The sequence below is a fragment of the Acipenser ruthenus genome, chromosome 59, assembly GCF_902713425.1.
Source record: "Acipenser ruthenus chromosome 59, fAciRut3.2 maternal haplotype, whole genome shotgun sequence".
NCBI lineage: Eukaryota > Metazoa > Chordata > Actinopteri > Acipenseriformes > Acipenseridae > Acipenser > Acipenser ruthenus.
In genome coordinates, this window is record NC_081247.1 from 3,917,980 (window position 1) to 3,932,577 (window position 14,598).

Consider the following 14,598-nt stretch of genomic DNA (forward strand, 5'->3'; position numbering starts at 1 on the left):
CTGAGTCAACATAAACTCCTAGGTCTTTTTCATAGTTCCCTTCTTCCATTTCAGTATCTCCCATATGATATTTATAATGCACATTTTTATTGCCTGCGTGCAATACTTTACACTTTTCTCTATTAAATTTCATTTGCCATGTGTCTGCCCTGTTCTGAATCTTGTCTAGATCATTTTGAATGACCTTTGCTGCTTCAACAGTGTTTGCCACTCCTCCTATTTCTGTGTCGTCTGCAAATTTAACGAGTTTGCTTACTATACCAGAATCTAAATCATTAATGTAGATTAGGAATAGCAGAGGACCTAATAGTGATCCCTGTGGTACACCACTGGTTACCTCGCTCCATTTTGAAGTTTCTCCTCTAATCAGTACTTTCTGTTTTCTACATGTTAACCACTCCCTAATCCATGTGCATGCATTTCCTTGAATCCCTACTGCGTTCAGTTTGTGTCCGTCCCCTGTGGCCGACAGGGGACCAGCACATGAGAGGAGAACACGCCCACAATGATGGCATCGGCCTCCGGTCCTTCCTCCATGATGGGGGGCTATGTAATGACCCTGGCATCCTGCTGGACACTTGCTTGTCTTGTGTGTTTGTTTTGACATGTCTTGTTTAGTGTTATGTGTATTGTGAGAATACGGGGCACGCTGTTAGTTAGGGAATGTGTGTGGTGGGGGGGGGGGATGCACCAGTTGGGATCATTCTTCTCTACTCTCCAGAAATGGGCAGGAGCCGGAGGGTCATGGGGATTGGATCCGACTGGTTGTTCCGGGTGGTGGGCGGGGCCTCCCAAGGTTATAAAAAGGGAGAGGGAGGACGTGCGCAGACTTCAACTAGAGTGGTTGCTCTGAAACTGTGAGGGACAGAGAGAGAGAGAGAGGGAGGATGAACGAGAGGGCTGTAACTGTGAAGCAGTCAGAAGAACCAGAGTGAGTCTGTGGAGTGGAAGAGAGATAGAGTGTGGTGAGAGAAGATGCTTGAGAGTGAAGGAGAGTGGAGACAATTGAACATAAATTAGAAATAGGAGTTTATTATTTTAGCGTGAACCCTGACCCAAACAGGGATTTGTTGTTCCACCAGTTGCTTAATGAAAATGAAACTTGTCATAGTTTTGAATCGCACCTGGTCTCCCAGAGTCTTGTTTCACTCCAAAAACGTTGAAGAAGTGTTACAATACATTATTTTGTTGGTCATTTATTGAAGTTTAGTAAATTAAGTCGATAGGATGTGCTGGATTTCTGTCTGACTTTCTTCTGCTGTTACAACCTTGAGTAGAAAATATTTATGCAAAGTCTGCTAAAGTGTCTCTGTGTCTGTCTCAGTGTGTGTATATCTCTCAGTGTGTGCGTGTATCTCTCAGTGTGTGTATATCTCTCAGTGTGTGTGTATCTCTCAGTGTGTGTATATCTCTCAGTGTGTGCGTGTATCTCTCAGTGTGTGTGTGTGTATCTCTCAGTGTGTGTATATCTCTCAGTGTGTGTGTATATCTCTCAGTGTGTGTGTGTATCTCTCAGTGTGTGTGTATCTCTCAGTGTGTGTATATCTCTGTGTGTGTATATCTCTCAGTGTGTGTATATTTCTCAGTGTGTGTATCTCTCAGTGTATCTCTCAGTGTGTGTGTGTATATCTCTGTGTGTGTATATCTCTGTGTGTATCTCTCAGTGTGTGTATATCTCTCAGTGTGTGTGTGTATCTCTCAGTGTGTGTGTGTATCTCTCAGTGTGTGTGTGTATCTCTCAGTGTGTGTATATCTCAGTGTGTATATCTCTCAGTGTGTGTGTATATCTCTCAGTGTGTGTGTATATCTCTCAGTGTGTGTATATCTCTCAGTGTGTGTATCTCTCAGTGTGTGTGTATATATCTCAGTGTGTGTGTATATCTCTCAGTGTGTGTGTGTATCTCTCTGTGTGTGTATCTCTCAGTGTGTGTGTATCTCTCAGTGTGTGTATATCTCTCAGTGTGTGTGTATATCTCAGTGTGTATATCTCTCAGTGTGTGTGTGTATCTCTCAGTGTGTGTATCTCTCAGTGTGTGTATATCTCTCAGTGTGTGTGTATATCTCTCAGTGTGTGTATATCTCTCAGTGTGTGTGTGTATCTCTCAGTGTGTGTGTATATCTCTCAGTGTGTGTGTATCTCTTAGTGTGTGTGTATCTCTTAGTGTGTGTATATCTCTCAGTGTGTGTATATCTCTCAGTGTGTGTGTATATCTCTCAGTGTGTGTGTATATCTCTCAGTGTGTGTGTGTGTGTATCTCTCAGTGTGTGTATATCTCTCAGTGTGTGTATATCTCTGTGTGTGTGTATATCTCTGTGTGTGTGTGTATCTCTCAGTGTGTGTGTCTCTCTCAGTGTGTGTATATCTCTCAGTGTGTGTGTATATCTCTCAGTGTGTGTATATATCTCTCAGTGTGTGTGTGTATCTCTCAGTGTGTGTGTGCCGGTGAGCGACTCCCCCTGTCCACACCGGTACCTTTTACCATGTTTGTGCCCTTGTGAACAGGCTGGCTGTAGGGGTGACGTCAGGCCAGAAAGAAACACACAGACGGGCAGTACTGGCAGGTGAAACTGAGACGCTGCGGCGCTCAGAGTATTAAACACACAAACAAATAAAAGATTAAAACAAAAACAGCACACGCCACTTTAGGCCAAAATAAACAAACAAAACGTACTAACACTAAACGAAACAGACACTAACAAACGGGACGAACGCTAAACAAACACGTATCACGCTGATCTAATTCAGCACGTATGGCAATTCTAATTGTATTATTATTTAAAGCTTACTCCTGACTTTGTCTCCCGTTCTCTCGCCCTGAACACCGAGTGAGTGAAACACTGCATCTTTTATGCAGGTGTACCGAGACTCGACTGCATTCAATTTGGAATCTCGGTACATCTGCAGGTGAACTAATTTGTGCCCTTCCCTGTGCTCACATACAAATACCCCTGATAATCTGCACGTGAAGTGATTGTGCCATCCTCATGTCTAAATACAAATATATATTTGAAATCACTCGTGCTACACAGACCCATTTATATCCCGTGCTCCAATACCTATACACCAACATTAACGCAACAGAACACAAAGTACACACAGGGGCGGGGCACACTGCCACAGGGACGTGCAAAGAACTCACGAGGCAAACTTTGTGATTCAACAAACTCAGTTTTAATATAAAGAGCTGTGTTTATTTGCACACGGCTTTCAATCCCCGACAGCTTGTTTCCAAGGAAACCGGATTCACAGCTGCAGCTATGTACAGGATGTGTTTCGTTAAAAAGGGTCCCTGAGAGTACGAGGAGCAGAGAGAGAGAGAGAGAGAGAGAGAGAGAGAGAGAGAGACAGAGAGAGAGAGAGAGAGACAGAGGAGAGACAGAGACAGAGAGAGACAGAGTGAGAGAGACAGAGTGAGAGAGAGAGAGACAGAGAGAGAGAGAGAGAGAGAGAAATGGGTTCAAGCCAGAGAGACTGAGGGAGCCAGGGATTTTTTAAGGATTCCTGAATTGTTTATTGTTCTCTTTTCTCTTTTCTGTCTTTAACTCACTTTTCTTCCTTCTCTCTTTTTTGTTGTCTTCATGACCTAATTTTTTGTTCTTTTGTTCTTTTTTGCTTTTTCTCTCTCATTCATACATGAAAGTATAGAGGAGGCTAGGAGGCTGTGTGGTCCAGTGGTTAAAGAAAAGGGGCTCGTAACCAGAAGGTCTCCGGTTCAAATCCCACCTCAACCACTGACTCATTGTGTGACCCTGAGCAAGTCACTTCACCTCCTTGTGCTCCGTCTTTCGGGTGAGACGTAGTTGTAAGTGACTCTGCAGCTGATGCATAGTTCACACACCCTAGTCTCTGTAAGTCGCCTTGGATAAAGGCGTCTGCTAAATAAACTAATAATAATAACACATTCTAATTATTTCTCTCCTGTTCTATTTCATTCTTCCTTGCATCCAGAACTATTAAACACTAAATAGTGCCGAATTGAGTCTCTCAATGTAGTCCAACACCTGAAGATGCTGAGAAAGACTTCTAGTGGAAACGTTAGTCTTTGAATTCACATTGAAGACACTGAGAAAGACTTCTAGTGTAAACATAATTCACATTGAAGTAAGGCAGGGAGGTAGAGAAACAGCAGCATCCTAAAACTCCAAGAACATTAAAAACCAACAAACAATCAAATCACACAAACACACCCCTGAGTACCCCGACAGTGTGCCTCCATTAGATACTGCCCTGCTGGGTATTAGGCAATCAATTCCATTCCATTCAGTTGCACTCTGGGGTATTAAACTCTTCCGGTCCGGATTGAATTCCACTTGGTTCCACCCCTAGGGTAATAAATTCCAGTCTATGGTTGTTCTCTCCCTGTGGCATAAAATTGCCTTCCAGTTCTGCCCTGTTTGGGGTATTGAATTCCATGATGTTACCCCTGGGTGGTAGAGTCACTGTTGGGGTATCAGCCCCCCTGTCCGGGGCAGTGCCATCCCTCCGGATTGCAAGGTTATTTTCTTCACACTCTGTCAGTGCAGCGGCTGAATCAGTTTAATATCAAACTCACACAGCCTCACCTCGGGGAGAGGGGCAGGGGGCATGTTTAAACTGTAGCGTTGTAGAGTGGACAAAGTTAAACTGAAAACCAAAACCTCAAGGGCAGAAACCAGGAACAAAGACACACATGGACATGAACTGAGCAGAGAGGAGGAGACGCTTCTTCACACAGAGAGTGGAGAGGGGGTGTGATGGGTTACTGGGGGTTACAAAGGATTACCAAGCTACGTAGCTGATGCTGAATCCCCGGGATGCTTTAAGACCCAACTTGACAAGGTTCTGAGATCAATCAGCTGCTTGGAACCGGAGGAGCTCTGATGGGCTGAACCCTCTCAATATGGGAATTCTCTTACGTTCCTCATATTCTTTTGTAAACTGCCTCCACGTTGTATAAACTGCCCCTCACACTGTTTAATTGCCCCCCGCAGTTGTGTTCTTTGCCCGGGTCACAGGTGGGCGTGGCTTTGCCAGATGATCATGTGACTCCTCTCGGCTCTCCTCAGCATGGCATCGGCCGTACCCTCCTCCCCATCACCTGACAGGAAGACAAGAGACATTACTCACCACAGCACCTACAGCACAGGAAGTGACTGTGCACCCAGCCAGCAACACGCCGTCGTCACCGGGAACTGCAAACATGCAATCAATCAATCAAGTGCCTTCATCAGTGTGATTGAAACTAAACTGAGTCAAGCAGACCAGCGTTTGGGCTCCAGTGCCTTCATCAGCATTATTGAAACTAAACTGAGTTAAGCAGACCAGCGTTTGGGCTCCAGTGCCTTCATCAGTGTGATTGAAACTAAACTGAGTCCAGCAGACCAGCGTTTGGGCTCCAGTGCCTTCATCAGAGTTATTGAAACTAAACTGAGTCCAGCAGACCAGCGTTTGGGCTCCAGTGCCTTCATCAGTGTGATTGAAACTAAACTGAGTCCAGCAGACCAGCGTTAGGGCGCCAGTGCCTTCATCAGTGTTATTGAAACTGAACTGAGTCAAGCAGACCAGCTCTAGTTTGGGCTCTAGTGCCTTCATCAGTGTGATTGAAACTAAACTGAGTTAAGCAGACCAGCGTTTGGGCTCTAGTGCCTTCATCAGTGGTATTGAAACTAAACTGAGTCAAGCAGACCAGTGTTTGGGCTCTAGTGCCTTCATCAGCGTTATTGAAACTAAACTGAGTCAAGCAGACCAGCGTTTGGGCTCTAGTGCCTTCATCAGTGTTACTGAAACTAAACTGAGTCAAGCAGACCAGCGTTTGGGCTCCAGTGCCTCATCAGTGTGATTGAAACTAAACTGAGTCAAGCAGACCAGCGTTTGGGCTCTAGTGCCTTCATCAGTGTTATTGAAACTAAACTGAGTCAAGCAGACCAGCGTTTGGGCTCTAGTGCCTTCATCAGTGTTACTGAAACTAAACTGAGTCAAGCAGACCAGCGTTTGGGCTCCAGTGCCTTCATCAGAGTTATTGAAACTGAACTGAGTCAAGCAGACCAGCGTTTGGGCTCTAGTGCCTTCATCAGTGTTACTGAAACTAAACTGAGTCAAGCAGACCAGCGTTTGGGCTCCAGTGCCTTCATCAGAGTTATTGAAACTGAACTGAGTCAAGCAGACCAGCGTTTGGGCTCCAGTGCCTTCAACAGTGTTACTGAAACTAAACTGAGTCAAGCAGACCAGCGTTTGGGCTCCAGTGCCTTCATCAGTGTGATTGAAACTAAACTGAGTCAAGCAGACCAGCGTTTGGTGTGTATTAGTGCCTTCATCATCCAGAACTTCACTGGATCAGAAACACAAGACCGGAAGAGACTAAGAAAGAAGTCACGTTCGCAGACAAACGTTTGAATGCCTTTGTTTGAATGTGGAAACATTTGTCTGAATTACTATTGCAGTTTGTCTGTGTGTTTCTCACCGATTCTGAAGTTGATGTATCCCTCTCCTCCACTCATCACCAGCTCCGTCTGCACGCCCTCCACAGCCAGCGAGGGGTTTACACAGCCTGCACAATTACACACAAAGACACAGAGAGGGATTACAACCAGCGCTACTCCAACACTACACTGCAGACGCACAGGCAGGGAGACGCACAGACAGGGAGACGCACAGACAGGGAGACGCACAGACAGGGAGACGCACAGACAGGGAGACAGACACACAAGACACACAGACAGGGAGACGCACAGGCAGGGAGACGCACAGGCAGGGAGACACACAGACAGATATACACACACACACACGCACCTGGCACAGAGATGAAGAATCTGACGGCGTCTCTGTGCCCATGGTAACAGAGCTGAGCACCAGGCAGACAGCAGTATGGGATAGCGGAGGTCTGAGAGTTTGTATCACTGAGGGGCTCTGAGAGAGAGAGAGAGAAAGAGAAAGAGAGAGAGAGAGAGAGAGAGAGAGAGAGAGAGAGACTGTCACATTCAGGTTGATCTGTAAGAATAAAGTCTTGCACAATAAGGTAATTTATATATATATATATATATATATATATATATATATATATATAAAGAAAAAATATTAAAAAAATAAAATCAAAATAATGTACACAAAATGTTTAAATGATTAAAAAAATATTTTATTTCAGGACGTTTCAGACAAAAGCCCTTCTTCAGCTGTGTTGATTTTCAGAAATTCTGAGGATGATGTTAAGATGATGTCAGAATAGAATGTTCATTCCAAGATGCTCCGAAGTTCTAAGTTTGAAGATAAGCTCACGTTCTCTTTGCTTCCGAGTAGAATTTGTACCAAAACACGGACTGATTCCACAGATGGTGATGTCTTCAGCAGTGTGATTATTGCTGTTGAAGAGTCGGGCTACTGGAAATGTCAAGGTGTTGATTCGAATGCTTCATAAATGTTCCACAAAACGATCTGCTAAACGTCTTTTAGTTTCCCCAATGTACAATATATGCAGGGCAGCAGCGTGGAGTAGTGGTTAGGGCTCTGGACTCTTGACCGGAGGGTCGTGGGTTCAATCCCAGGTGGGGGACACTGCTGCTGTACCCTTGAGCAAGGTACTTTACCTAGATTGCTCCAGTAAAAACCCAACTGTATAAATGGGGAATTGTATGTAAAAATAATGTGTAAAAAATAATGTAATTGTATGTAAAAATAATGTGATATCTTGTAACAATTGTAAGTCGCTCTGGATAAGGGCGTCTGCTAAGAAGTAGGTCCTTTATTTAAAATAAAGCTTTTATGAAATGTACCTTAGATACCATTTTCAGTTTAACGCAATACAATTTCAATTAATATGCTTTAACCAAAAACAACACACACGCAATTAAACTGTTCTGTGCCTCTGCAGCGGCTTAAATGAAAGTATGATCTGCCAGTTTGAAATGTACACAAAAATGTACTTAAATATGTTTGCGTGAATCACACTGATATAATACAAAGGTGTCTTTCTTTTTGTACAGAGATCCCTTTATATATTTATCTGACACTGAATTCCGCATGTTTTATTTAACATCATGTAATCAAAGAAACTACAAAATGATATGGCTAAAAAAAAGTCTACAGGAAGCCATAATAGCAGTGCAGTAGTATTTCATGTGAGATTCCAAATGTCACATTCTTCAATTGTTGTCAGTTACTCACCTTGACGCAGGGGGAGGGAGAAGACGGCTCCACTTCCTGTTCCCACCCAGAGCCGCCCGCAGAGCAGAGCGAGAGAGGAGACCTGGAAAGGAAAGAGAGTGGAGAGAGAGGGACCTGCGAAGAGAGAGAGAGGGGGGTGAGTGAGAGGTGAGAGGAACCTGCAGAGAGAGGAGAGAGAGGGACCTGCGAAGAGAGAGAGAGGGGGGTGAGTGAGAGGAGAGAGGAACCAGCAGAGAGAGGAGAGAGGGGAGAGAGAGAGAGAGAGAGAGAGAGAGAGAGAGAGAGGGGTGAGAGAGCAGTGAGAGGAGCAAGAGAGAGAGAAAGGAGAGGGACCTGCAGAGAGAGTGGAGAGAGAGGGACCTGCGAAGAGAGAGAGAGGGGGGTGAGTGAGAGGAGAGAGGAGAGAGGGGTGAGAGAGAGGAGAGAGAGAGAAAGAGAGAGAGAGAGAGAGAGAGAGAGAAAGTAGAGAGAGGGACCTGCAGAGAGAGTGGAGTAGAGGAGGGGTAGGGGTAGGGTTAGGGGTAGGAGTAGAGAAACTGACCCAGCGTGGCGCACACCAGGGACTCGATCTCCAGCTCCTGTGTGAGTCGGTGCAGGAGTGGAGTAGAGGAGGGGTAGGGGTAGGGTTAGGGGTAGGAGTAGAGAGACTGACCCAGCGTGGCACACACCAGGGACTCGATCTCCAGCTCCTGTGTGAGTCGGTGCAGGAGTGGAGTAGAGGAGGGGTAGGGGTAGGGTTAGGGGTAGGAGTAGAGAGACTGACCCAGCGTGGCGCACACCAGGGACTCGATCTCCAGCTCCTGTGTGAGTCGGTGCAGGAGTGGAGTAGAGGAGGGGTAGGGGTAGGGTTAGGGGTAGGAGTAGAGAGACTGACCCAGCGTGGCACACACCAGGGACTCGATCTCCAGCTCCTGTGTGAGTTGGTGCAGGAGTGGAGTAGAGGAGGGGTAGGGGTAGGGTTAGGGGTAGGAGTAGAGAAACTGACCCAGCGTGGCGCACACCAGGGACTCGATCTCCAGCTCCTGTGTGAGTCGGTGCAGGAGTGGAGTAGAGGAGGGGTAGGGGTAGGGTTAGGGGTAGGAGTAGAGAAACTGACCCAGCGTGGCGCACACCAGGGACTCGATCTCCAGCTCCTGTGTGAGTCGGTGCAGGAGTGGAGTAGAGGAGGGATAGGGGTAGGGTTAGGGGTAGGAGTAGAGAAACTGACCCAGCGTGGCGCACACCAGGGACTCGATCTCCAGCTCCTGTGTGAGTCGGTGCAGGAGTGGAGTAGAGGAGGGGTAGGGGTAGGGTTAGGGGTAGGAGTAGAGAAACTGACCCAGCGTGGCGCACACCAGGGACTCGATCTCCAGCTCCTGTGTGAGTCGGTGCAGGAGTGGAGTAGAGGAGGGGTAGGGGTAGGGTTAGGGGTAGGAGTAGAGAGACTGACCCAGCGTGGCGCACACCAGGGACTCGATCTCCAGCTCCTGTGTGAGTCGGTGCAGGAGTGGAGTAGAGGAGGGGTAGGGGTAGGGTTAGGGGTAGGAGTAGAGAGACTGACCCAGCGTGGCACACACCAGGGACTCGATCTCCAGCTCCTGTGTGAGTCGGTGCAGGAGTGGAGTAGAGGAGGGGTAGGGGTAGGGTTAGGGGTAGGAGTAGAGAAACTGACCCAGCGTGGCGCACACCAGGGACTCGATCTCCAGCTCCTGTGTGAGTCGGTGCAGGAGTGGAGTAGAGGAGGGGTAGGGGTAGGGTTAGGGGTAGGAGTAGAGAAACTGACCCAGCGTGGCGCACACCAGGGACTCGATCTCCAGCTCCTGTGTGAGTCGGTGCAGGAGTGGAGTAGAGGAGGGGTAGGGGTAGGGTTAGGGGTAGGAGTAGAGAAACTGACCCAGCGTGGCGCACACCAGGGACTCGATCTCCAGCTCCTGTGTGAGTCGGTGCAGGAGTGGAGTAGAGGAGGGATAGGGGTAGGGTTAGGGGTAGGAGTAGAGAAACTGACCCAGCGTGGCGCACACCAGGGACTCGATCTCCAGCTCCTGTGTGAGTCGGTGCAGGAGTGGAGTAGAGGAGGGGTAGGGGTAGGGTTAGGGGTAGGAGTAGAGAAACTGACCCAGCGTGGCGCACACCAGGGACTCGATCTCCAGCTCCTGTGTGAGTCGGTGCAGGAGTGGAGTAGAGGAGGGGTAGGGGTAGGGTTAGGGGTAGGAGTAGAGAGACTGACCCAGCGTGGCACACACCAGGGACTCGATCTCCAGCTCCTGTGTGAGTCGGTGCAGGAGTGGAGTAGAGGAGGGGTAGGGGTAGGGTTAGGGGTAGGAGTAGAGAAACTGACCCAGCGTGGCGCACACCAGGGACTCGATCTCCAGCTCCTGTGTGAGTCGGTGCAGGAGTGGAGTAGAGGAGGGGTAGGGGTAGGGTTAGGGGTAGGAGTAGAGAGACTGACCCAGCGTGGCGCACACCAGGGACTCGATCTCCAGCTCCTGTGTGAGTCGGTGCAGGAGTGGAGTAGAGGAGGGGTAGGGGTAGGGTTAGGGGTAGGAGTAGAGAGACTGACCCAGCGTGGCACACACCAGGGACTCGATCTCCAGCTCCTGTGTGAGTCGGTGCAGGAGTGGAGTAGAGGAGGGGTAGGGGTAGGGTTAGGGGTAGGAGTAGAGAAACTGACCCAGCGTGGCACACACCAGGGACTCGATCTCCAGCTCCTGTGTGAGTCGGTGCAGGAGTGGAGTAGAGGAGGGGTAGGGGTAGGGTTAGGGGTAGGAGTAGAGAAACTGACCCAGCGTGGCACACACCAGGGACTCGATCTCCAGCTCCTGTGTGAGTCGGTGCAGGAGTGGAGTAGAGGAGGGGTAGGGGTAGGGTTAGGGGTAGGAGTAGAGAAACTGACCCAGCGTGGCGCACACCAGGGACTCGATCTCCAGCTCCTGTGTGAGTCGGTGCAGGAGTGGAGTAGAGGAGGGGTAGGGGTAGGGTTAGGGGTAGGAGTAGAGAAACTGACCCAGCGTGGCACACACCAGGGACTCGATCTCCAGCTCCTGTGTGAGTCGGTGCAGGAGTGGAGTAGAGGAGGGGTAGGGGTAGGGTTAGGGGTAGGAGTAGAGAGACTGACCCAGCGTGGCGCACACCAGGGACTCGATCTCCAGCTCCTGTGTGAGTCGGTGCAGGAGTGGAGTAGAGGAGGGGTAGGGGTAGGGTTAGGGGTAGGAGTAGAGAAACTGACCCAGCGTGGCACACACCAGGGACTCGATCTCCAGCTCCTGTGTGAGTCGGTGCAGGAGTGGAGTAGAGGAGGGGTAGGGGTAGGGTTAGGGGTAGGAGTAGAGAAACTGACCCAGCGTGGCGCACACCAGGGACTCGATCTCCAGCTCCTGTGTGAGTCGGTGGCTCGGGGTCTCGTACAGCCGCAGAACCGAGTCCAGCCGACAGGAAACCCACACACCACTTCCTGTCCCGCATAGGAAGCGCACCTGCTGCTCAGGGCGAGGGGAGACCTGGAACGAGAGCTGGGGGTGGGGTGGTTTTAACACTGTACAAGACACCACTGGACTATAACAGCAATAATACCCAGCGGTATGATATTATAACAGCACTAATCCCTGCTGGATATTTGTATAACAGCACTGATCTGATGGATATTTGTATAACAGCACTGATCTGATGGATATTTGTATAACAGCACTGATCTGATGGATATTTGTATAACAGCACTAATCCCTGCTGGATATTTGTATAACAGCACTGATCTGATGGGTATTTGTATAACAGCACTGATCTGATGGGTATTTGTATAACAGCACTGATCTGATGGGTATTTGTATAACAGCACTGATCTGATGGATATTTGTATAACAGCACTGATCTGACGGATATTTGTATAACAGCACTGATCTGATGGATATTTGTATAACAGCACTAATCCCTGCTGGATATTTGTATAACAGCACTGATCTGCTGGATATTTGTATAACAGCACTGATCTGATGGATATTTGTATAACAGCACTGATCTGATGGATATTTGTATAACTGCACTGATCTGATGGATATTTGTATAACAGCACTGATCTGATGGATATTTGTATAACAGCACTGATCTGATGGATATTTGTATAACAGCACTGATCTGATGGATATTTGTATAACAGCACTGATCTGATGGATATTTGTATAACAGCACTGATCTGATGGATATTTGTATAACAGCACTAATCCCTGCTGGATATTTGTATAACAGCACTGATCTGATGGGTATTTGTATAACAGCACTGATCTGATGGGTATTTGTATAACAGCACTGATCTGATGGGTATTTGTATAACAGCACTGATCTGATGGATATTTGTATAACAGCACTGATCTGACGGATATTTGTATAACAGCACTGATCTGATGGATATTTGTATAACAGCACTAATCCCTGCTGGATATTTGTATAACAGCACTGATCTGCTGGATATTTGTATAACAGCACTGATCTGATGGATATTTGTATAACAGCACTAATCCCTGCTGGATATTTGTATAACAGCACTGATCTGATGGGTATTTGTATAACAGCACTGATCTGATGGATATTTGTATAACAGCACTGATCTGATGGATATTTGTATAACAGCACTGATCTGATGGGTATTTGTATAACAGCACTGATCTGATGGATATTTGTATAACAGCACTGATCTGATGGATATTTGTATAACAGCACTGATCTGATGGATATTTGTATAACAGCACTGATCTGCTGGATATTTGTATAACAGCACTGATCTGATGGATATTTGTATAACAGCACTGATCTGCTGGATATTTGTATAACAGCACTGATCTGCTGGATATTTGTATAACAGCACTGATCTGCTGGATATTTGTATAACAGCACTGATCTGCTGGATATTTGTATAACAGCACTGATCTGATGGATATTTGTATAACAGCACTGATCTGATGGATATTTGTATAACAGCACTGATCTGATGGGTATTTGTATAACAGCACTGATCTGATGGATATTTGTATAACAGCACTGATCCTGCTCTCACCTCCACAACCCCCTTCTCTGCGTCAATGATGTATATCCTGTTCCAGTAGCCACACCAGAGCTCCGCCCCCACGGCCAGGGAGCAGCGAATGGGCTGCAGGGGGGGTGGTGCCAATGCAAGAGTGCGAGGAGACAGCAGATCCCAACCTGCTACTGATAAACAGGAAGAGAGTTTAGCAACAGGGAGTTTGAGTGTCAATGTTATACAGCAATGTACAGAGACAGACTGCACTCACACAGTGTAATACACAGAGACAGACTGCACTCACACAGTGTAATACACAGAGACAGACTCTCTCACACAGTGTAACACACAGAGACAGACTGCACTCACACAGTGTAACACACAGAGACAGGCTCTCTCACACAGTGTAACACACAGAGACAGACTCTCTCACACAGTGTAACACAGAGAGACAGGCTCTCTCACACAGTGTAACACACAGAGACAGGCTCTCTCACACAGTGTAACACACAGAGACAGACTGCACTCACACAGTGTAATACACAGAGACAGGCTCTCTCACACAGTGTAACACACAGAGACAGACTGCACTCACACAGTGTAATACACAGAGACAGGCTCTCCAACACAGTGTAACACACAGAGACAGACTCTCTCACACAGTGTAACACAGAGAGACAGGCTCTCTCACACAGTGTAATACACAGAGACAGGCTCTCTCACACAGTGTAACACACAGAGACAGGCTCTCTCACACAGTGTAACACACAGAGACAGGCTCTCTCACACAGTGTAACACACAGAGACAGGCTCTCTCACACAGTGTAACACACAGAGACAGGCTCTCTCACACAGTGTAACACACAGAGACAGGATCTCTCACACAGTGTAACACACAGAGACAGGCTCTCTCACACAGTGTAACACACAGAGACAGGCTCTCTCACACAGTGTAACACACAGAGACAGGCTCTCTCACACAGTGTAACACACAGAGACAGGCTCTCTCACACAGTGTAACACACAGAGACAGGCTCTCTCACACAGTGTAACACACAGAGACAGGATCTCTCACACAGTGTAACACACAGAGACAGGCTCTCTCACACAGTGTAACACACAGAGACAGGCTCTCTCACACAGTGTAACACACAGAGACAGGCTCTCTCACACAGTGTAACACACAGAGACAGGCTCTCTCACACAGTGTAACACACAGAGACAGGCTCTCTCACACAGTGTAACACACAGAGACAGACTCTCACACAGTGTAATACACAGAGACAGGCTCTCTCACACAGTGTAATACACAGAGACAGGCTCTCTCACACAGTGTAACACACAGAGACAGGCTCTCTCACACAGTGTAACACACAGAGACAGGCTCTCTCACACAGTGTAACACACAGAGACAGACTGCACTCACACAGTGTAACACACAGAGACAGGCTCTCTCACACAGTGTAATACACAG

General features: G+C 47.6%; 1 protein-coding gene across 2 annotated transcripts in view; it reads right to left on the minus strand.

Annotated features, from left to right (window-relative positions):
• Positions 1–3,149: 3,149 nt before the first annotated feature.
• LOC117410069 (C-Jun-amino-terminal kinase-interacting protein 4) overlaps positions 3,150–14,598 on the minus strand; it is a 79,653-nt gene continuing 68,204 nt past the window's right edge. The window contains exons 23-28 of one of the 2 annotated variants that reach the window (XM_059018323.1): positions 13,161–13,312; positions 11,454–11,625; positions 8,138–8,251; positions 6,770–6,886; positions 6,441–6,527; positions 3,150–5,078 (exon numbers count right to left, since the gene is read on the minus strand). In XM_059018323.1, coding sequence (XP_058874306.1) covers positions 4,990–5,078; positions 6,441–6,527; positions 6,770–6,886; positions 8,138–8,251; positions 11,454–11,625; positions 13,161–13,312 — 731 coding nt within the window. In that variant the 3' untranslated portion in view covers positions 3,150–4,989. Of the gene's footprint in view, positions 5,079–6,440; positions 6,528–6,769; positions 6,887–8,137; positions 8,252–11,397; positions 11,626–13,160; positions 13,313–14,598 lie in introns of those variants that run through there. The other variant, XM_059018321.1, reaches the window with a different exon arrangement.